General features: G+C 54.2%; 1 protein-coding gene across 3 annotated transcripts; it reads right to left on the reverse strand.

The window, feature by feature from the left end:
• Nucleotides 1-3,258: 3,258 nt before the first annotated feature.
• XIRP1 (xin actin binding repeat containing 1) lies at nt 3,259-21,872 on the reverse strand. Of its 3 annotated transcripts, XR_016512432.1 has the most exons (3): nt 21,707-21,872; nt 4,195-4,280; nt 3,259-3,763 (listed from the first exon to the last, which is right to left on the reverse strand). XR_016512432.1 is itself a non-coding variant. In XM_090284533.1 (2 exons), exon 2 carries the CDS (start codon nt 18,865-18,867, stop codon nt 13,396-13,398), a length of 5,472 nt encoding a protein of 1,823 aa, XP_090140659.1. In that variant the 5' UTR covers nt 18,868; nt 21,707-21,872; the 3' UTR covers nt 12,717-13,395. The 3 variants fall into 3 exon arrangements, 2 of the variants coding, with proteins under 2 accessions (XP_090140659.1, XP_090140658.1); XM_090284533.1 differs by lacking the exons at nt 3,259-3,763; nt 4,195-4,280 and adding an exon at nt 12,717-18,868; XM_090284532.1 differs by lacking the exons at nt 3,259-3,763; nt 4,195-4,280 and adding an exon at nt 12,717-18,871.
• Nucleotides 21,873-22,272: the final 400 nt, after the last annotated feature.

Raw genomic sequence — 22,272 nt, forward strand, 5'->3', positions numbered from 1 at the left:
TGCCAAGAGCTTGCTCTGCTTTTTCTCAGATCATAATATTTCTCAGTAGCCTATGACTCAATTTACAAGCCATAGTGTGACTTGTGTTGGTTTTCACTGCAAGTTGAACAACTTGGATGATGCTTCTTTGGTTCTGATCTTTTCTCTGTCTTTAATGACAAAAATGCATTGCTATCACACTGGACTTTAGTACTTTCCACATTCTGGAGAGACTTGATTGGTTTTCTTATTAACTTAAAGGGCCCGCTGTGAAAGTGATGCAAAGGTCTCAATGGCTTTGTGCCACTACTTGACAAAACTGCATAATAGGGGGTGCCTTCCGGACTTGAGGAAATGTATTACCAGCTAACAAAATCCCATTTTCACATATGCATTCCCATATCTGTGTTTCTGATTTGCACTTGTTTTTTCCTGTTTGTATCAAAGGATCTCATTCCACAGCCTCATCTACACTGGTATTCATAATCACATTTTATACTGCAGGTTTTTGTTACTATTTTCCATACTACTTTTAGGCTTTAATGAGCCTCTTTGGAAATACTGATCCATCTTTATGATTTGGGGTCATACTACCATATAATAGTAACAATAAAGTGAAAATAACAACAAATATAAGCAATAATATGAACGTGGCATAAAAATATTCTAGCAAGTTGAACTACAGTTAATGGCATTTTCTTTACTGAAAATAAAGTGAGCTGAACAGGCCATCTCGGGGCCATGCTAATTATTACAAAGGTGACGGATTTCTATGGAAATTATTGCTCATCTCGCATTTACGACATGTACCTGAACAGGGTTGCTTGTCTGGGTAGCAGACCCTGCCACACCTTACTCTGTCCCCTCGCACTCCCAGTCCTCACGGGCACTGATGGCTTCTCCCTGTAAACATGCACAATCCTCAGCCTGGGGGATTTCTCTGGCCTCGGGACCGTGCTCGACTGGCACACGGCAGGCTGGAAGTGCCAGGGAGCTGAGATCCCTGGCTGCAGCCCTCACCCTTAGTGGGCTCGGGTGGGGTGCTCCGCGGCTGGTCCACACAGTGTCCCAGAGGTCCCAGGGGGACTAAGCTGTAGTTGCAAATACTTATCCACACACCCGGGGTTGGTTCCCTTTCCTTCATTGTCTGCCTTCTCGTTCCTCCACTAGAGCTTCCTGGAATCACCTGCCAGGTGAAACACCTGCACTCAAATCTCTGTCTCGGGGCCTGCTTCTGGGAAAAATGAGCCCTAGGCTGGCTTTTTCTCTGAAATACCCTTGCTGGCCATGGGATTCGCAAGCCCCACTTGAGGAGAAACTGCTCTAGACATTGGTCATTTTACAGGTGAGATGGCTGAGGTCTGGAGCGGGGGGCCCAATGTGCCTGGGTCACTATAGTCAGAGGCAGCCCAGCTGGCCCTGGAGTTCCCTGTGATGGAGCGAGCACAGGCAGAGACCTGATGCCCTTGGGGGCTGTATTAGAGGGTCTGATGGAGCTCCCTGCCCCATGTGTGGCTCACAGGGCCACAGCCCTTCTTAGACTCACGGGGAAGAGCCACTGAGAGGGGACAGGAACCTGCTGCCATAAAGGGGCAGCAGAAGAGGGGCAGCTGAGGCTGGATGGGGCCTGGGGTCAGCTGACAGCCCCCCCCCCCCCCCGACCGCTCTGCACCTTCTCATTCCCCCGAGCCCCTCCCAGCTTATTCTTTAGCTCTTGTGTGATGCTGCTCCTATTCCCTGCCCCCACCATTGATATGAAGGCTTTCTGGATCTTCCCTAAAGAAGTAGCCCCCCCAAAATCTCTCTCTCTCTCTCTCTCTCTCTCTCTCTCTCTCTCTCTCTCTCTCTCTCTCTCTCTCACCTCTCTGGGATTATGGGATTAGACCCCAGGTCTGTGGATTTCAAATGCACTGTGACATGAATTCATGTCCCGTGGAAAAAGGCAGGAGATTTCTCTCTGCTTTGTCTTCCCCTGTTTCCTATGAGAGCAGCTTGTGACCCTGTCAACCATTGCCAGGAGAAGTTGGCTTCTAGCCCAGCTTTCCAAATAATATGATGATCTGTTCCAAATGCCCAGCCCATGGACCTTCACTAATTCCCAGCTGACAGAGTGGGAAACCTAAGACCATGACCTGACCCCCAGACAGTGACCTTGGCATCCTATCCTCAGTGCAGGCTTGTGACGGAGCTTGTTTAAGCCATCAGCTTACCCCCATGGTCACCCACAACACCTGGATGAGTACAGCCTGTTGGGGTCATAGTCCTGCTGGTAAAGCCACCTGCCCTCCTGGCTGTGCCTTGCCCAGGTCCCTCCCTCACCTCAGCTTCTATGGGGCCAATAGGGATGTCATCCAAAGGAACTGGAGAACAAATGCCAGGGCCAGCTCCTGTGAGAGGAGATTCACTTCTGTGATCTTTATGAACTGCAGTGGACAGCACCCAGATTCACTTCGGGAGCAGCAAAGCACGGAGACCTTAGTGACCCAATGAACCCCTGCCCCACCACAGGGAGGTAAGACTAAGAAGTGGGCAATTCACCTACTGGAAGCTGGAGTGTACCAGGCCACTATAATAATACTAGCCGTGATGGTTTAGAAATGGCCACAAGCTACCCTGACTGGGCAGCTCCATAGGTTGAGTGTTGTCCTGTGCACCAAAGGTTGCAGGTTCGATCCCTGGTTGGGGCACTTACAGGAGGCAGCCAATCAATGTTTCTCTCTCACATCTTTGTTTCTCTCTCTCTCTCCCTCTTCATCTCTTGTTAAAAATCAATAAAAATAACCTTGGGTGAGTTTTTGTTTTTTTTTTTAATATCCACAAACTCTTCCACATTCTTCTTATCAAAAGGGGGTATCTATAATTCCTTTCCCTTTAAATATAGACAGCCTTAGTGACTTGCTTCTAGTCAATAAACTGGAAGAAATGATACTGTGTGATTTCCAAGGTAAATTTAAGAGAAGGTGATATGGCTTTTTCTTGGGACCCTCCCCCTTGAACCCAGCCACCCTATGGCGAGAGAGCTTGGCTTACATGGGAAAGCCATGTGCGGGTGTTCTGCTCTCTAGCCAAAGGTGCCAGCTGACAGCCAGCATCAAGTGCTAGATGTATGAGTGAACATGGTCCCGCATGATTCCAGCCCCCAGCCTTCACGCCTCTTTAGTTATGGGCTGTCTTCACTATGTCGTGCCCATAATACAGATTCTTAAACAAACATTGTATGTTAAGCCACTAAATTGTGCAGGTGGTTTCTTATGCAACAATAGATAACCAGAAGGATACTAAAGTGGACTGTGTATTTACTAGAAGGCAAACATCGTGTTAAATACATTCCAGCACTGTCATCACACTGCACCCTCCAGACAGTCCTGTTTGGTAGGTTCCATGGGATCTCTGTCTTAGAGAGAACGCAAGCTCAGAGTGACTGATCACTCCTCTGGACTGTAGAGCGTGTAAGTGGCAGAAACAGGACCAGAGGCAGTAATGAGCTGGTAAATGTTTAACAACCAGTTCCTTGGAGGGGGGTGGGGGTCATGGTTTGCAGTGTTTGCCAGTTCCCATGGTGTAAATTCTCCCACCATGGCTGATTTCAAGATACTGGCACCGAGGTGAAATTGGGAAGAGATGGGCACACTCAGCTCTCCAGGCAGTTGGTGGCAGCTCCAGTCCACTGCAGGGTGCAGGCTGCTGGCCCAGGACGCCCATTCGGAGGAGATGATGCAGAGAATGTGTAGGAAAGGATGATCAGCAGAGTTCTCCAGATTTCCTCTCTGAAATCCAGGTTGAGCTGTGGAAAAGTCATTTTGTGCATTTACTCATCCTAGTTACTGAACTACGCCAGGTACTATTCTAGTCATGGATCATTAGTGGCAACTAATACAAACAAGGTGTCTGCTCTCCTGGAATTTTCTTTTTAACAGGACAGAGACAGAGACTCTAGGGCGTATTGAAAAATCTGAGTTATTCGAGGAGTGGGAGATAGAGGGTCACATGGAGCCCAGACCAAGAATGTCACAGTCAGTTCTCAAGAGGGGAGATGGGCTGGTGGCTCCCTTCCTTTTCTATCCCTTCCCTTTGGGGAAACCCTGAGTTAGAAATGTCTCAGGCCTGTTTGACTGGGAATCTCCCGTCCCAGCCCAACGAAGCAGCCCCAGGAAAGGAGGAACACAGGTTTCCCAGGGCTCCCCCCAGGAGCCCCCTTCATCCCCATCCCTCCACCTGTTGAGAAGCTTCCTGAAGTTGTCCTGAGGCTCCCGAGAGACTCGTTCTACTAGGACCTTTAAGTGGGTCCCTGTCTTCAGCACCTGCGATAGAGATAAGAATTAGTGCACAATCTTGAAATGGTTTTTCACCTGGAGCTGATTCTTAACTGGAAGGAAAAAAAAAAAAAAAAAAACTGCTTCTAATCCAAAGGAGTCTATGCTCTGCAGAGAAGTAACCTGTCTAAAGAACAGCTTCATCAGATTTATGAAGACCCATTCTCCTCCAAGATTACAACATCCAAGAATGTGCAATTTCATCCAAGGAATAGCCTTTATTTTTGATGTACAAGATTGAAAATCTTGCCCTGGCCAGATAGCTCAGTTGGTTAGAGCACTTTTCTGATTCATAAAGGTTGTGGGTTTGATGCCCAGTCAGGGCACATAAAAGAATCAACCAATGAAGGCATACATAAGTGAAATAACAAATCAATATTTACCTCTCTCCCCCTCTCCCTTCCTCTCTCTCTTTCAAATATTTTTTAAAGAGATTGAAAATCTTAAAGCGTGCCATGTAATATTATCGAAAAGACACCAAGTTGTGAAGAATTAAGTTTTCCTTAATTCTAGGGCTGGATGGAGGAGTGGGGGGGGGGGGCATGTAGCTGAGGGAGCAACAGGACATGGTTCACACCAGATTTTTGGTGTCACTGCTCCTAAAGCCATTGGCCAAACTTACACAGGGAGAACCTTCCAGCACCTCTGTGCCTGCCGGGCTGTCCTCCCAGGCTCCCTCCATTCTCTCCCAAAAGTATCAGTGCTCCCCAAGCCTGTCTTCCAGGTGATTAGGGAGAAATGTGGATCTACTTCCTGTAAAATTGTATCTTTCCTGCCATGGGAGTCTGTCCTTTTTTTTTTTTTTTTTTTTTTTAATTATATTTTCTTCCTTTTGATAAAAGTCAAACATGTACATGGTTAAAAATATCCAAACTGGAATAAAATGAAAAGTGAGGTCTTCTTCCTTCTGCTCACCCTAGGTCTCTCTACTAAAGGGCATTATGAATAGGTTTCGCTTTTGTTTTTGTTTTTTGTCTCTTTCCAGAAACAGTCTATGTACTTTACACACACACACCCTCATCCTCCTTGACCTGTGGGGCCTTATCCCAGCCCTCCCTGTCCCTGCCTCCCTCTCTCCTACTAGACACACTTGTGTCACTTCGCTGGGGCTTGGCCCTTTGTTCTCCTGTCTCACCCATTGCTTTCTTGAAGGATCCTTTCCTGTTTCTATTTTATCTCTCAATCTCTAAATATCAGATGACCCTGGGCCAATGACCTCAGCCCCTGTTCTATCTGTGTTCATCCCCCAAGCAGCCCCTTCTTCAGCTGGGCTTTGCATACCATCCTCACTGCTGACCCCTGTGCTGGGCGTGTTCCATTGCTGTTCCAGAACCAACGCCCACCTCTGCTCTATACCTGGGGACTGATCTGTATGAGCCAACTCAGTGATTCCCTTGCCCTTTGGCTTCCCATGGGGTCTGACCACTGGCCAACAGAGACATAAATTTGGAGAGAGGGAGGGAGGAGCGTGAGGTGAGGATATATATTCGCCCTGTAGGGTTGCCATGGCCTGGCTGCACTTCCCCACCAAAGGCCTCAGCTCTTGTCTGTTGGCAACATTCAAACATATATATCCAACATAAATCTCCTTCCTTGGATGAAATCACACCAATTTGGGTGTTGTCCTCTCCCCTTAGCTCTCTGTCCCCATGTTCCAGCAACTTTCTCCTCTGACCCCTTCAGAACTAAGGATTGCTATAAGCCCTGGGGTCCTACATGGTCCCCGTGGTTTCTCTATGCCCTGCTACACTTCTGTAGAGAGTCCATTTATTAAACCCTTCTCAAATTTCTCAGTCCTAGCGTTCCAGCTGTTCCCCTCTGGGACCCTCCCTGCTACAAATTCCAAACAACTCTCATATTTCTGTCACCTCTGAACCCCTGACCCATGGAAGCAGCTCAGACTACAGACTCCTTACCCCACTCCCCAAAACTGCTCCTCCCAGTCTTCTCTGTCCTGGTAAGTGACAACTCCATGCTTTGTATTGGATTGGCCAAAAAGTTTGTATGTTTTTTTCCATAAAATAAAAGACACAATTTTCATTTTCACCAATAACTTTCTTGATTTGGATGTTTTGAGTACGTCAGCTTTCTCCCATGTGGCATAACGTTGACTGTTCTCAATTAATGTCTTGATCTGATCGCTGTCAACTTCAGTATCATCCAGCACGAAATCCCCAGCATAAAACTTTTCAAACCACTTTTGACATGTTTCATTAGTCACAGCACCTTCTCCATACACGGCACAAATCTTTTTTGCATTTCAGTTTCATTTTTACCTTTCTTGAAATAATAAAGCCTAATATGCCAAAAACGTTGATTTTCTTCCATCTTCAATATTAAAGTGGTTACACAAAAATTCACCAATTTTGATTAGAAAAAAAAAAGCATGCTGATATGACAGCTGTCAAATACAATCTAACAAAATTGTTTTGAATGAAATTAAAGAAAACTAAGCACTACCAGAGCCATCGTACGGAAAAAAACCAAACAGACTTTTTGGCCAACCCAATAGTTACACAATCACTCTGACTCCTCTTTCTCTCACAGGCACATCTGTTCTATCAGCAAATTCTATCAGTTCGACTATCAAAATACATCTAGAAGCACATCACTGCTTGACATCTTCTATCACCCTTGTCCAGACACTGTTGTGTCTCCCTTGGGTTATTGCAACAGCCTCCACCCTGGGCTCTCTGATTCCACCCTTAACCCTCTGTCATCCAGCGCCACTCAGCAGCCCAAGTGATCTGTTAAAGCCTATGTCAGATCATGGCCTTTTTTGCTCAAGACCCCTTCATTAGCTTCCCATCTCACTATAAAAGCCAAAGCCCCTACAAGGGCCTCCACGGTCCCCTTCCCGCACCTTCACCATGTGGGGACACTCCCTTGTACCACTCTGCTCCTTGCCCCTTCTGCTTCAGCCACACTGGACTCCCCACTGCTCCTCACAGACCAAGTAAAATCCTGCCTCAGGGCCTTTGCACTTTCTCTGTCCTCTGCCTAACAGGTACCTGAAGTTCTCTGCCCTCTCTCTGCTTAAATGTAAACTTGTCCAAGAGGCTCTTCCCTGACCATCCCATCTAAAACAGCACAACTTCCAGCATTTTCTAAACTCCTTACTCTCATTGCCTTCATGGGACGCACTTATCCACGCTTCATGCATTTCATTTATTTACTCCCACCCCCATAACCTGCATGAATCAGCGGCTTGCTTTGCTTTGTGCACTGCTATATCCCTAGTGTCTACAACGTGTCTGGTACTTGACAGGTGCTCAATATGTACTTGTTAAATGAATATATGTCTTTAAAACATCACAATGGGGGGGGGGGCACAGGCAGAAGGTGGGAGGATACTCTCCAGTTTTGTTTACCCAACAACTGTATCTTGGACATTTGGCCCATACACAACTGCCTCCTCGTTCTTTTCCACATGGCACAGTATCCCAGGGGACAGAAGTGTCATATACTTTATTTAATCCGTTCCCTGCAGGTGGACATTAAGGTGACTTCCAATCTGGTATTTTAACAATGCTACTGTGAACCATCTTATGCATCCATCCTGTGTTCATGTCTGTCGTGGAATTGGTTGGGTCAAAACGTATGTTCCTTTAAGATTCTGATGTTGTCCAAACTGGAAGGCCCAGCCAATTTCCCCCACCCCATTTCTCCCTCCTGTGTGCCCACCTGCTCCAACACCATGATCTCGGTTAACCCAGATCGGTGTATAGGTGTCTGATCAGCATTTCTCTAGTATGGGAGGAGTGAAGCATCTTTTCCTTGGGAACCTCTCCTGGTGTCAGAGCTGCCCGGACCAGGCTGGAGATCGAGCCTGGGACCCAGTTGAGTCAGGCTGTCCCGCCGTCCGAGGGCACCCACAGCTCCGCTCTCTCCCCTGGTTTCTGCGCTTTCCTTCCTCCCCCACAAGCATCTGATTCCTGGAACCAGGCTCGGTGACCTCACACCAGTGACTTCACATCCGGGACCTTCTGGGAATTCTCAGCAGCACTTTTTCGTTAGAAACCTAACGGGGGAGGTCGGAGGGGAGAAGGAAAGGGGTGCGTCGGTGGGGGGTGGGAGGGGCGGGGCTTTGGGGCCAGAAGACCGAAAGCCGCAGAGCCAGTTTCCTTCTCGCGATCAGGGACGGGTGGAGCCGGCCGGGGTGTGTGGCCCAGCGGCCGCCTGCGGGGCCCGAGTACCCGCCCCCCGCGGCGCACACGCGCGCGCCCCGCCCCCATCGTTCCTGGTTTGGGGCCGGGGGTTATTCCCGAGTACCCCCAGGTTGAGCCTCTGGCAGAGTTTTCTTTGAACTTAGCTAGCTTGTAACTTGGCAGCTCTGCCAAAGGGGGAGCGCAGGTACCAAGATGAAGAAAAGGGAGGGAGCGCGGGGGTGGGGGGGTGGGGTGCTGATTTGCAGGTACTAGCAGTATCGTAGGGGAGAGACACACAACACCAAAAGGTTACAACCAAGGTTACAACCGGATTTTCTGGCTCCAGAACTTAATAAGGTTCAGAGGTCAAAGGACACTGGATGGCTTTTGCTTCCTTGCAAAGGTTGCCTCGGGCCGAGTCTCCAAGACCGTCTTCCAGAAAGGGCAGTGTGGACAAAGGAAGGGGTGGGGTGGGGGTGGGGGCGGCGGGGAGAGCATTGCAGAAGCAGACCAAGGGCTGCATTATGACTTTCGTAGGCCCCTAGACACTTTTGCCTGCATGGGCTCCCTCCATAAAAAATATTTTAAAACATATTTTACCAACTCGTATAAAGAGGAATATGTTAATGTTACTTATTAAATAAAGCATTTTCTTCTACCTAAAAGTTACCCCCAAATTCCATGCCTGCTGTGCCTAGTGGGTAAACTAGCCATGGGCAAAACCAGGCTGGCACAACACAGCCTGGATAGAGCTTTAAAGCACCTAGAAGGTAGGGTCTCGTGGGGGAGGCTACAGCTACAGGAAGCAGCTGTACGAGAGGGCCTTGCTGACCTAGGAGTGTGGGTTTCATGGTAGAAATAGTGAGGGGGCTGCTGCAGGGCTGGGCTGGGCTGGGCTGGGCTGGAGGACTAACAGTTTGGGGGTGGCACTGGAAGTAGGGAGGACATTGGGGTGGCTGTTGCCATGGTATGACATCCAAACCCTCAGAGCAGATATGGAGAGATTTGGGAGGCCATAACGGATTGGTGTGAGGGGCTTGCCCCTCTGCCCACGTCTCTCATGGAAAAGGAGAGAAGAGAAGAAACTGGGTGAGATTCAGGACTTTTGGAAGATCGGGTGGAAGGTCTTTCACCAATAGCACAGCAGGGAGAAGCTGTGTGCCTCAACAGACCTGTGGGCGGCTTCAGGGCCACCTCTTCCCCAGATCTCTGCAATGGCTCCTAATAGGCATTACAACCCCCCTTTCCCCTGTTGCCCGAGGTACCTCTCCAAAGCTCCATTCCCACTGGGCCACTTTCCCACTCCCCATGGCCGGGAGAACAAAACTACAGCCCTCCCCTTGGCATTTCCAGAGTTCAGATGAGAAAAACAGACTGGGTTTTCAACACCCCTTACAGTAGTAGGACACTGTTCCAGAACCTCATTTGGCTACACATTTCTCAGTCCCCAGTAACTCCGCCCCCCATCCCTGCCCGCTCCGCAAAACCATACTTGGCTTCTACCTTCCAGTGCAAACACTGGGCTTCCTCCAGAGCAGACCAGGCCAAAATCAAGGGCTGGAGCAGGAAATACACTTACAGGGAGAAGAGCTGGGCTCAAATGACTCTTTGAAAGACAAACTTTTATTTATTCACTCTAAAACATGGATTGAGCACCTACTATGTACGCTTGCACCATTCCAGACACGGGAGATACACAAGTAAACAAGAAGTGGTTTGCATGGGGATGCTATTCCAGTGGGGGGGTGGGGGGGGGGAAAGACTGGACTGTGGAGGTGGCATTTTCCAAAGACCGTCACATGTCTTCTAGAACTTTGCCTCTTCCTCGTCAAAAGGTGATGTCCAATACCTTTTCCAGGAAGACTGGTGACTCACTTGTAACCAACAGAATGCAGAAGTGATTTTGTGTGACTTCTGAGGCTAGGTCATAAAAGGCAATACGGCTTCTGCCTTGCTAGCTGGGACACATGCCTTTGGAACCTTGAGACGAAATGTAGAAAGTCCAACTACCCTGAGATTGCCGTGCTGTGAGGTGGCCCAGGTCACATGGAGGGGCCATGCATGTGTGTTTTGGCTGACAGCCCAGCTGAAGTCCCAGCCAACAGCCAGCCAGCATCAATTGACAGACACGTGAATGAGTGAATCTTCGGATGTTTCCAGAACTGAGCTGTCCAATCACCTCCAGCCATTGTGACTTCCCAGCTGTGGCCCCACACACTTCACAGCATAAAGACAAGCCATCCCCACTGTGTTTTGTCCAAATTCCTGACCTACAGAATTCATGAGCATTATAAAATGGCTGTTGTTTAAACCACTGCATTTGAGGTGGTTTGCTATGCAGGAATAGTATGTAGAACATGAACGATAAGCAAATACATGAGCAAGGTAATTTTATATTGTGATGATTGAAAACAGCATGATAATTTGGAAGAAGGCCTGGTTAGATGGGGGGACGTGGGGAGGAGGATGCAGGATAAGTACCGGTCGGGAAAGGCCTTTCTGGAGAGACATTTGAGCTGGAATCTGAGAAGGAGCCCAGCCACTAAAGGTCCGAGCAAAGAGACTTCCAGGAAGACCGTACAGTGCATGCAAAGGCCCTGAGGCAGAAATAAGCTTGGCGTGATCTCTTAAGGTCAAGAAGGTCAGTGTAACTAGGAGGCTGTGGGGGAGGAGGGGAGTGGAGCAATGAAGTTGCGCTTCCAGGCGGCTGAGAATAAATTTCAGGCGGAGTGAGTCGGGAAGCCCGGGGAGCGTATTATACAGAAGTGACTTTGGTCTTGATAAGAGCTTTGGCTGTCAGGTGGATGACAGACTGTAAACACAGGGCGACGGAAGGAAAGACCACTTAGGAGGTTATGGTAGGGGTCGGCGAAAGGGGGGGATGGATGGTGGCCTGAGGTAGGATGATGGCAGTTAAGACGGGGGCTGGTGGACACACTCGGGACACAGGCGGTGACAGAGAGTAACAAGAAGGGAGGAGGCGCCTGGCCGGCAGGTCGGCCCCGGGCGGAGCCGCGACGTGGGTGAGGACCGGAACCCGACAGCCGTCTGGAGTCGCGGAGGGAGGCTCGGAGCCAGGGCGGGCCAGGACAGCGCGTACTGGCGTCCGGAGACGGCCGCGCGGAGCCTGCCCCTGGCTGAGCGCCTGCCAGGCGTTTCCCGGCAACGGCCATAGCCGCCTGAACATTCCGAACCCGGCGGCCTGGGTGACGTCATCGTCACCTTGGCGACGGAAGGGCGGGAACACAGCCCCCCCCACGTCGGGTTCCGGGGGCGGGGCCTGGGAGGGGTGTGCTCCGCCTTCGGCCGCGGGCTTAGCTTCCAGCCCCGCCCCTTCCCCCAGCAGAGGGCGAGCCGGGCCCAGGCGTCCGCGGCAGGTGTGGCAGCAGGTGTGCCGGGCACTGGATGAGGCCTCACCCAGCGGCCCCTGCTCTCCCTGGTGCACAATGCCGCTCACGAGCTCACCGCCCATCCACAAACCTCTCCCTCGTCTTGCCCCTAGCCGCTGCCTCCACCTATTAGGACGGCCTCCTCTGTTGTCTCAGGTCACCTCCGAAGAGGTGCCTTCTCCCACCACCCAAGCCAAGTAACTGCCAGCCCCTTTCTCATGGGCTGACCTTGTTTTTTATGTCCTTCACAGTATCGCTCCCCTCTAAAATGATCTTAACTGCTTATAATACATTGTCTTCCCTTTTTCAAGCTAAGTTCCATGAGGTTAGTTAGGGGTACATTCTGCCTTGTTCATATCTATTCTTAGCACCCTGAACGGAACCTGGCATGCAGTAGGTGCTCAATAAATGGTAGTTGGATGAATCTGTGAATTCACTTCATCATTTCATTTATCTGTGCGTTAATTTATTTGACATTTATGCAGTGCCTTCCAGGCACTCTTGATTAAGCACTAGAGATACTGAGATGAACAAGACCGGGACTCCACCTAGAGGTGAGAAGAGATATTCCCAGGCCTGACTGGGCTACTCTCCCACTCTGGAGCAGGATTCTGATCAGATGACACTCCAGGATGGTGTCCAAGAATCACCAGGAGGGGAGGCCAGAGGCAGGCAGTGTGTGTGTATGGGGGAGGGGGGGGTGACAAGAGAAAGAAGAGCAGGGGCATGGGCAGACTTTCCTGGGTTCCAGCCAAGATAGCAGAAAAAGGGGTGGCTTTTCCCAGCCCTCCAACACTGCTGTTGCCAGGAAAACGGGGTACCTGGAGGTTGTGGCTGTTTTGTCCCACAATGGGGACCTAGAAGCCCAGTCAGACACACACAGAGGAGAGAATAAAACTGGGGTTTATTCAGACTTTTTTCTTCCCCTTTGGGTGCATAGTGGGGGGCAGTGGGGGGCAGGGAGGCAGTTCCTTTGGCCTATAGGGACATTACTGATTGCCAGCCTTGTCTGTGTGACCTTTGAGCAGCCAAGGATGACCCTCTGATCCATGGAGATGGTGACAAAGGGGCTGCAGCAGGGCCCTTCTGGATCCCTCAGCTTGATCCCAAACAGGGAAGCCAATCCAGTGTCTAGCTGGCCCTGTCCTCTCCCGGAATTCAGGAGCAGATGGCTGAGATTTCAACTCATAATAAAAGCAGTAAAGACTGAGGGTGGCGGGTCGCTCAGGGGGGTCCGTCTGGAGCAGTGGCACACAGACTCGTACACGTCAGCATGGGGTCCAGCCCTGCGTGAGCAGTACATGTGCCTGAGCTTCATACACCCTCCTCACACAGCTGAGATCCTCAACCCGACTCCTGTTCCCCAGGCCTCCCGGTGGGCCTTTGTCGATCTTTCTTTCTCCCTTTGCAAGAACGGGGCCTATTGGAGCCGATAAAAGGGAAAACACCTGTAAGTCTCTGAAGATGCCTTTTCTTCTTGGTCTGGCCTCTTGTGTGCAGGAGGTAGGCGCCCACCTCAATTCCCTGGAGGGGGGTGCCCCAGGGGCAGGTGGAAGGCAGAGGGGCTCACGGGGCTGCAGGCTGGGAGTGGCCACAGGGCACCAGCACTGTCTCCGCTTCCGCCAGGCCCCCATTGAGTTCTGTGGGGCTTCGCAGGAACTGTTTTAACAAGCGAGAGGCTTGGAGACCAAAGTGGGGGCCGGGGAGCCCTGCCTGCTCAGTGACTGTCGTGGAGGATATAAGGACTGAGTGTCCACACTGGCCCACCTCCTCGTACTGCTCAGTCCCAGTTCTCACGGCTCCACAGTGCTGGGAGCCGCGAGGCCCAGTGTGTAGCTCCAGAACACTCCTCTGCCGCCCGCTGGGCACGGGGCTGGCTGGGGCAGGGGCAGGCTGGGGCTGTCCAGAGCACTGGGTGACCTCCTTTTCCTCCACATTGTCCTGAACGTCTTTCTGGTAGAGCAGGGCCTGGCTCACGTCCTCGGCCAGGTTTGGGCTTTTCGCTGAGATGCCTGGGCCACCCCTGGGGCTGGGAGCCTCCACAAGCTTCCTTGTGGCTGACTTAATGGAGATGAAGGTTGGAGACGAGGGTAAATCTCTGCTAGAAGGAGAGACAGGAGGGAGGCCTGAATCTTCTCTCAGGGTCTCCAGCCTGCTGGTGGAATGGGCTGTTGAGACTGCTTGACCTCTGGCCTCTGTGTGATTTCCGACCTTGGCTCGACTCTGTACTTCAGTATGGCATGTAACGTCGGTTTGGCTCTTGGCTCCAGTTTGACCCCTGACCTCCAGGCCTGAGCTGCTGGGCCTGGCTCTGCGGCTGCCCATAACACTGACCTTGTAAGCACTGCGGTCATTTAGGGGTCCTTCGGAGTGGCCCTTGGTGTTAGCCTCAGACTGGAGGCCAGACATGGAGCTGAGGGCCTTGTGCACAGCTTCCTCAATGTCCAGCAGCCTGGCCAGGGTCTGTTCCTTCAGCCGAGCCACCTCTGTGCTGACCCTCGTCAGCTCCCCAAAGGCCTGCTCCATTGAGGCCTCGGGCTTACAGCGGGCAGCAGGAGCCTGAAGGGCCCCTTCCAGTTGGGGCACAGCCTCAAAGAGTCTCCTCAGTGCCCGCACGTCCACGCTGCTTTCGGCCTCCTTCTCCAGGGAGTGCACCTGGCTCAAGAGGCTCTGGAGCTCCTGCTGGCTTCCCTGCAGAATCTCAGGGCTCTCAGGGGCCCCTTTATAGGAACCTTCCATCAGCGTCTCTTCTGGGGTGCTGGAGCCCTCCTGTGGTGAGGTAGGGTCACTGCTGAGGGCTGAGAGCTTGGAGGGGTCAGGGCTCTGGGTATTGCAACCCACGGTCTGATCCTTGGTCGGCCTAGTGGCCATGGCATTGGGGCCATGTTGGGGGCTGGGCTGGCTCTTCCCACTGGAACATCCGGTCAGAGATGCGTGTCCCTGGCCTGTAGTGGTAGAGGCCTTGGCCAGCTGAGGCATGGCTGCATCTGTCTCCCCTGGTTTGTATTCTCCCTGGGAGGAGCTGAGAGATCGAGCTGAGGGCTTGGGCAACCTCCGAGGAGGGGGGATCTGGCTTAGGTATGCAGGTTTGGGGGGCAGCTTGGGCTTTTTCCTTGGGGGCATGGTGGGCTCCAGTTTCAGGGTGTTTGTCTGTGACTCCCCAGAGGTTCTTTGGCCAGCAGGGCTGCTGTGGGAGTGGAGAAGGGGGTCTTGCAGCAGCTCAGAGGCCTGCCGGGTGGAGTCCTCATCATGGTGGGCTTGGGCTGGGAAGTCAGGTCCTGTCACAGCAGCTGGGAGAGGAGGAGGAGGAGGAACAGATGCATTATGGGAGTGCAGGCTGGCACCTGCAGCCTGTGGCCCAGAGGCCAGAGTGTGATGGGCTGAAGAAGCGGCCTTCAAGGTGGTCTCTGCAGCGTGGAGGCCCCCAGGGCCAACTCCTGGCACGGTTTTCTCTGGAGGCCCCTGGGCCCTCTGTGTGTAGCCCCCAGGCTCCTCCCGCCCTGGCCCAAGACTCTGGCCTGGGCATTCGTGGAGTGGGCTGGAAGCCTGGGCCGAGAGGGCTGTCTCCCTGCCCCTTGGTGGGTGCTCCCTCTCAGAGGGCTGAACACCTCCAGGTAGGTCAAAGGTCCTCACAGGGTGAGCGGTGTAGATGCCATCCTGAATAGCCACCCACCCCCCAGGCAGCCCTCCAGGTAGTACTTTCTGTTCCCCACTGACCTTTCTGGAGGCTGCTGGGATCCTGGGGTCACCTCCAGCCATAGGCCTGGTATTGCTTTCAGCAGTCCCAGTGGCTGTGGCCGGCACTTGCCAAAGGCCATCCTGGGAGGGTATGGAGATTGCTCCGCAGGTGAGGCTCTGCTTGTGCTTATTCAGAGCGTGCTGGTGCAGGCTCTGGGCCTCCGCTGTGGCCATCCGCAGACTCTGCATGGCGGCCTGGAGGTCTGGCGCCCCGGGCCCCGGAGGTGTGGTCGTGGCTCCTTCTGACTTTCCCAAAGCTTCCATCCCTTTCTGCCCAGCGCACCTATCTTCTTGCTTTTCTTTGCCAGCCAGAGGGACTGCCTTTGCAATGGTCTGTGCAGGACAGGGGGTGGCTCCTGGGCCTCTCAGATACCCCATCCCCATGCTGGAGTCCAGGGGGGGAACATGAATGATGCTCTCAGTTGGGGACAGCCTCTGGGCCCCCTCGCCAGCTGGCACGGGACTTGGGTCATCCGGTGGCTCCCACCGCAGGCTGTGCAGGCCACTCAGGTCTCCTTTGTCTATGCAGCTGGCCAGCAGCTGCACACTGCTCCTCTCGGGGGCCCTGCTGGCCAGCCGGGGCTGCAGGGAGTAGGCAGTCAGGGAGACCAGGCCCTGCTCTGTCTCCTGCATCACCAGCCCAGTCCTCGCCGCGGAGGTGCCCAAGCCACAGGCTAGCAACTGCTGGAACTCCGGGTCCAGGTCTTCGACATTCCTACTGCCACCCGGAGCTGGAAGCCTCAGCGGCTTGAGCTGGAGCTGGCCCGCTGGGTCCTCCTGAACCAGCAGCCCCTGCTGGTCCACGTCCGGCCGTTGCAGCACTTGGCGGACAATCCTGGGAAGCTCGCCAGACACCAGCTCTTCCTTCCGTATGTGGGGGCCGCCCTGCCCTGGGCTCGGGAGCACATACTTGGCAAGGCAGAGCTCCCCTGGCGCTCGGGCCTCCATGAGGATGCCTCCATGGTGCAGGAGGCCAGGCGTGGTGTGCAGCATCCGCAGGGTCCCCTCAGCCGCAGTCTCCGACCTCTCTAGCACCCTGCCCGATGGGCCCCCAGTCTGCTCTTCCTGGAGGTCGCCCCCTCGGATGCTTTCAGCTGCCAGGGAGCCCATGGGGCAATTCTCAAAGAGCCAAGTGAACTTGTTCACAGAGCCAGAAGGGATGGGCTCAGGGGTTGACCTTGACCCCTGGTCTTCCCTCTTGCCTGCCTCCAGGGCCTGGAAAACCTCCTTCTGACGAGACACCTGCCCTGAAGGAATCTCCACTCGGCTGCAGTATCGCACAGGCCCTCTTCCACAGGGACGGCCTGATGCCTGCAGAGGTTCAGTCTCAAAGATGTGTCTGTCTGTCTGTCTGTCTCCAGCCTGGACCTGGCTAACCTGCAGGTGTTGCTCCCTGGAGCCTGCTGGCCTGTCCAGGGATTGGGGCATGAACATCCAGGTGCAGGACCGTGCCTCAGCCTGAGTTGTGGGATCCGTGCCCTCTGACCCCTGCTTCTCTGCCAACTCACTCATCGGACATGTCTCGAACAACCACCGGATGGTCTGCACGTCACCCTTGGGCAGTGCCTCAGGCTGGGGACCTGCTGGACTCTTTCCCTCTTCTTCCAGTCGTTCCTGCCGCTCCCTTTGGTGGATTACTTCCAGGGGCTGGGTCTCAAAGAGCCACCGGGCAGTGCCCACATCTCCAGCCACCACTTCCTGCCGGGTGATGCCCCGCACTACATCAACGGTACTGGGATTTCGGCCCAGTCGGTCTAGGGGCTGCGTCTCAAACATCCACCTGTAGCCCTGCACATCACCTCCAACAACTTGCTCTCTGCTCACAGAGGTCAGGGCATGGAGGTGGCCTTTGCCATCCTGCATGGCATACACTGGGGACCCTATGTCCTGAGACTGCCCGGCAGAATCATTTCCCTCTAGTTCACTCACATTCCTGAGGGTAGAAGACTCACCCTGCCCAATGCTGTCCAGGGGAAGGGTCTCAAAAAGGTTTTTGAAGGTCTTCACGTCCCCCTTCACCCCATCCTTCTGGGGGACACTTGGAGAGAGGGACAGTACTGAGGAACCATCACCCTCCCGGGGACCCACCCGCTGCAGGTGACCCACTTGGATATTGTCTCTGGGAGTGTCCAAGGGCTTCATTTCAAATAGCCACAGGGTAGATCGGACATCACCAGGGACCACTTCCTCTTTGGGTGGGACCTCTGCCCCAGCCTCCTCTTCCCCTTTTAGAGTGTCTAGTGCTCGGGTCTCAAATAGATGCCGCTGCTGCTGAACATCTGGACCAGGAGTGACAAGGTCTGGGGATGGCTGGAAGTCCTTCTCGTCCACTAGGATCTCCCGGATAGCATCCAGGGGCTGCGTCTCAAAGATCCAGCGAGTTGCACTGACATCAGGCTGGGTCCCCTCCTCCAGGGAGATCCCCCGGATCACGCGCACCTGGCTGGGGTCCCGGTTGATGGCATCCAGAGGTTGAGTCTCAAAGAGCCAACGAGCTAGCCTCACCGCATTGCTTTGGATCTCCTCCCGGCATGCAGCCTTGACCTCATGGATGGCGCCTTCTGCATCCTGGATGGCACACAAAGGCTCCGTTTGGAACAGCTTCACTGTCTTCTTCACGTCACCCTTCAGCTCCTGGATCTCTGAGCGCAGCTCCAAGGGACTCTGCTCCTGGAGGGAGGGGCGGGAGCCCAGGCGGTCCAGTGGCCGAGTTTCGAAGAGCAGCCTGGTGCCCTGGACATCTCCGCTGGCTGCAGGCTCCCTCGCCGTGGCCTCCGGTGCCTCGGCCTGACCCGTCAGCTCATCCAGTGGCTTTGTCTCAAACAGCCGGCGGGCTGCACGAACATCCCCTCTGCATGGCTGAGGTCTGGCTGGCTCCTGGTCTATGCTGTTGGCGAAAGAGCCTTCCTCAAACTTGCGGGAAGTGGCCTGGACGTCACCGCTGGGCACGGGCTCCTTGGCAGCTGGCTTCTCATGGTCCCCAATGGCATCCAGCCGCCAGTTCTCAAAGATCCAGCGCATGCACTGGACATCACCCTCGGTGGGCTCCTCAGAACCCAGGACCTCAGCCAGGTCTTCAGCCACAGCCTCGGCCAGGTTCTTGCGGAGCTCAGGGTGGATGTGCCTGTAGAGGCGGCGGAGCTCGTTAGCTTGCCGCTGCTGGTGGAACTTGGAGAAGGACTCCTTGGCGGGGGGCAGTGGCAGATCCTCCAGGGCTGGCGGTGGAGGGAGGGGCAGGTCCTCTGCAGTGGACATCTGGATGGTCGGTGTGGGGGCCACCTGCGTCTGGCCGTTGGACATCCTTCTGAAGAGAATGGCAGAGATGAGGATGGGCCTTAGGTGGGAGGGGGCTGGTTGCTGGGAGAAATGGGAGGGAGCAGGGCGCAGGGGCAGAGCAGGGCCGCGGTGACATGCCCTCTCCAGACAGACGTCATGTGGGTCTCACCCTGCCACCTGCATGCTTGGTGTGTGACACATCTTAACCTTAGGGCATATGGAACCATCCACCAAGGTGAGTCCCGAACTTCCCCAGAATCACCTGAGCAAGCAGGGCTCTGCTGGCCACGAAGTTCTTTCTGTCCTTCAGCCCCACAAGGGATACTCAGACCTCCAGCAGGCCAACTGGATGTGCCCCATCCTCACCTTCCTTTACCAAAAGCAGCTTTCCCTGGCGGAGTCCCAGGTGAGCGGCCTGAGGGAATCCTGACTTTTATGGGGTCTCAGATGGGGGGGCGGGGGGGGCGGTCCTTAAACAGGTGACTATTTTTCATGGAGAAGGAATTCCCTTTCATCACACCAGAGGGCGCACCTGCCACTTCCATGGGGCATCTTGCCCAACCTCTCTACTTGGGCTCAAAAGTCAGTCTCCAACCTTGCCCAGTCCCCCAGCCCCACAGACCTAGGGCCTACAGCCCATGCTACAGAAAGGAAGCAGTAGAGGCTCACCAGGTATCACGTGGTTAGCAGAGCTAGATCCCAAATCCCAGGTAGGGGTTTCTGTACTATACCCCAAGACCCAGAGGTCTGAGCTAGGGGGATCTTAAGGGTCTTCTAGCCCAACCATTCATAATTAAAGATGAGGAAACTGAGGCCCAGAAGGAGTCAGATCTTGGTGAATGAATAACAGGTACTGCTGATCTGGGGCTCCTACAGCCTATTTGGGACCTGGCTCCCAAGAAATAGAGGGTGGGCAGTGTGACACTTTCTTAACAGTCCCCAGCAGGCACCTCTAGGAGAAGGAGGGTACGCCTACAGGGAGGGCGGGCAGTGGGACCCTCTGCAGAGACAGTCGTGCCCATTGCTCATGGAGACTTGGTCCCAACTGTGTGCAACCAGCCCGAATCTGGTTCCGTGGTCCTCTCCTTTCTCCATCTTCATATCAATCAGTTTCCACCAAGGTATCGCCTGCCCCCCACCTCACCCCTGCCTCCCTCCATGGCCTCCCACCTCTCAAGTCCTCCTCTGGTCTCCATCTTCTTTATCTTATCTGTCTTGTGACAGGTGTACTAACAGTCCCCAGAGGCCAGTAGGGAAAGAATGAGAAGCATGTGCCCACCCCCCCACCCCCCCTCCCCCACTGCTCCTGACCCACTGCTCAGCTCCACACTTGATGCTAAATATAGCTGAGGTCCTGGGCAGCCCTGGGCTCCATGGGGGTGGGGGGTGGGGCTCAGGCTCAGCCAGTGGGACCCCGGTCACCTTGGCCCATCTCATCTTCTCTTCCCCAGGGTCTCTGATCCTGCCCCTGCCTCCTGAGCTGGTGACAGGCCCCTGGCTTGCAGGATGACCAGTACCGGGGCCTGGAACCCTTCACTGGCCAAAGGGACATGGGCCTGAGGGGAGGTGCAGGGACAGTGGCAGCAGGTGGGGGCAGGGCTTCCTCCTGCTTGCCCTACCCCCACCCCAGATTGGCCACCAAAGCCATCAGAACCCTGCGGAATGTGAACTCTGAAACCTGCCACCTGAGTCTCCCCGGACATTCTAGGTGTTCCTTTAGTCCCTGAGTTCTAATGAGGAACCGCTGCCAAAGGCAAACCATGCCTGTCCCCACCTCCTGCCCATTGTGTCACCACCAGTGTGGCCTGAGCAGATGGCATGTGCAAGGCCACTAACTCCACCCCTCCGCCAACCCCAGGAATCTCCAGAATCCCTGCTGTGGTCACATACTGTTAGAATCATGGAGTCCAGGGATGTCAGACCTAAGGACCCTCAGAGGTCACTGTTCAGATGGGGAAACCAAGGCACGGAGAGGAGAAAGGAGCTGTTCCAGGAGGCTCCGCAAAGCAGCAGCAGGGCCTGAAACAGGGCTCCTAACTTCTGACTCTCCCATGCCTGCCCCTGCCTGACCTGAGACTCCGGAGCTTAAGTTTCTGGAAGGCAGGGATGGGGGGTTAGGGGGAGGGCATAATTCAGAACTGGGACCAGACTTAGGGTGGGAGCCTGAGCCCCAAGAAGTGTCCCAGAGCTTGGCCTCCTAGAGCTGGTCAACCCCTCAGGGTGACCCCACCTCTCTTCCCAATCTGAGCCTCTGTGGTCCAGCCCCTCTCTGGGCAGGTCTTCCCACCTTGTGCCCCCCAGGCCTGCCCCCAGGGCTTCCCCACTGGGCAGTCTGATGGCGCAAGCCAGCCTTGGGGACATTCCTGGGCCAGTCACATCAGGGTTTTCACTCACAGTCACAGAGCTTGTCCTAGCAACAGAGAGTTGGACCTGCTTCCCACCCTCCACCCACAAGCCCTCCCAGCCCTCCTCTCCCCCTCTCTCCTCCAGACACTGGGCCTTCCTGGGAGGAACCCCTGAAGCCTGGGGAGCTCCACACGTGTATTTTAAATATTGCACCTCCAGGCCGCCTCCCCCTGAATGCCTTTCTGGATTTTTTTCAGACCAGCAAGAATTTGCCTCTTCTTCCGGCCTCAGGCCTGTGGCCACCAGTCTGAGAGCGCCCATGGGGCTCACACTCTAAACCTCCCTTAACTTCCTCATGCAGTCTTTTTATACTAGAGAGCCCTCCACTCACAGGCATGGCCCCTCAACCTCTTTCTGCCCCCCAATGCATGCTGCCCTGAAAGCATTTGGAGGGCCTAGAGGGGACCCCAACCTGGCTAGCAGCCTGCCGTGGAAAGACAGAGGATGGTGTACTTACCTAGGGTCTCACTCGGCAGGTGTGATGCTTGGGGTCTGTGGCAGGTGTGGCTTAAGGGTCTGTCGCTCCTCTTGAGCTCCTTGCTCAGGTTGGGTCTACTCTGCTGGTTCCGTGAGATGCCCTCTTGCTGCCCTGGCTCCGGGTCTCTGTCCCCTGCCAGTCCCAGCAGCTGCCTTTATCTTGCTGGCTAGGGGTGGGCCAGGGTGGGGGCGGGCAGCAGAGGCTAAGTTCAGAGTATGAAGTGGTTCGGTTATTTTTAGGGCTTGTGGAAGTCATTCTTCCATCCTGGGGAATCGGTTACATGTCCTTTCTGCTGGGGAGGGGAGGAGTGAGGAGACAGCTTCATTCATCTGAGCCTGACCTGAGGACCGGGCTCAGTGACTCAGTCCTGGTGTGGGGCACCGGGGTCCCAGACCATTTTGAGGAAGCGAATAAGGAAGGGTATCTGACACCTGGACAGCCCTGTCCCCTCATCCTGTGAGCCCCCCACCTCCCCACTCTGGACTGATGAGTGTGTGTCCATTGTGCCTGGAGACTGAAGCCCCCCGGGGAGGCCTGACCCCCCT

This window comes from Furipterus horrens, unplaced genomic scaffold (assembly GCF_987537825.1).
Source record: "Furipterus horrens unplaced genomic scaffold, mFurHor1.1.pri manual_scaffold_7, whole genome shotgun sequence".
Lineage (NCBI taxonomy): Eukaryota > Metazoa > Chordata > Mammalia > Chiroptera > Furipteridae > Furipterus > Furipterus horrens.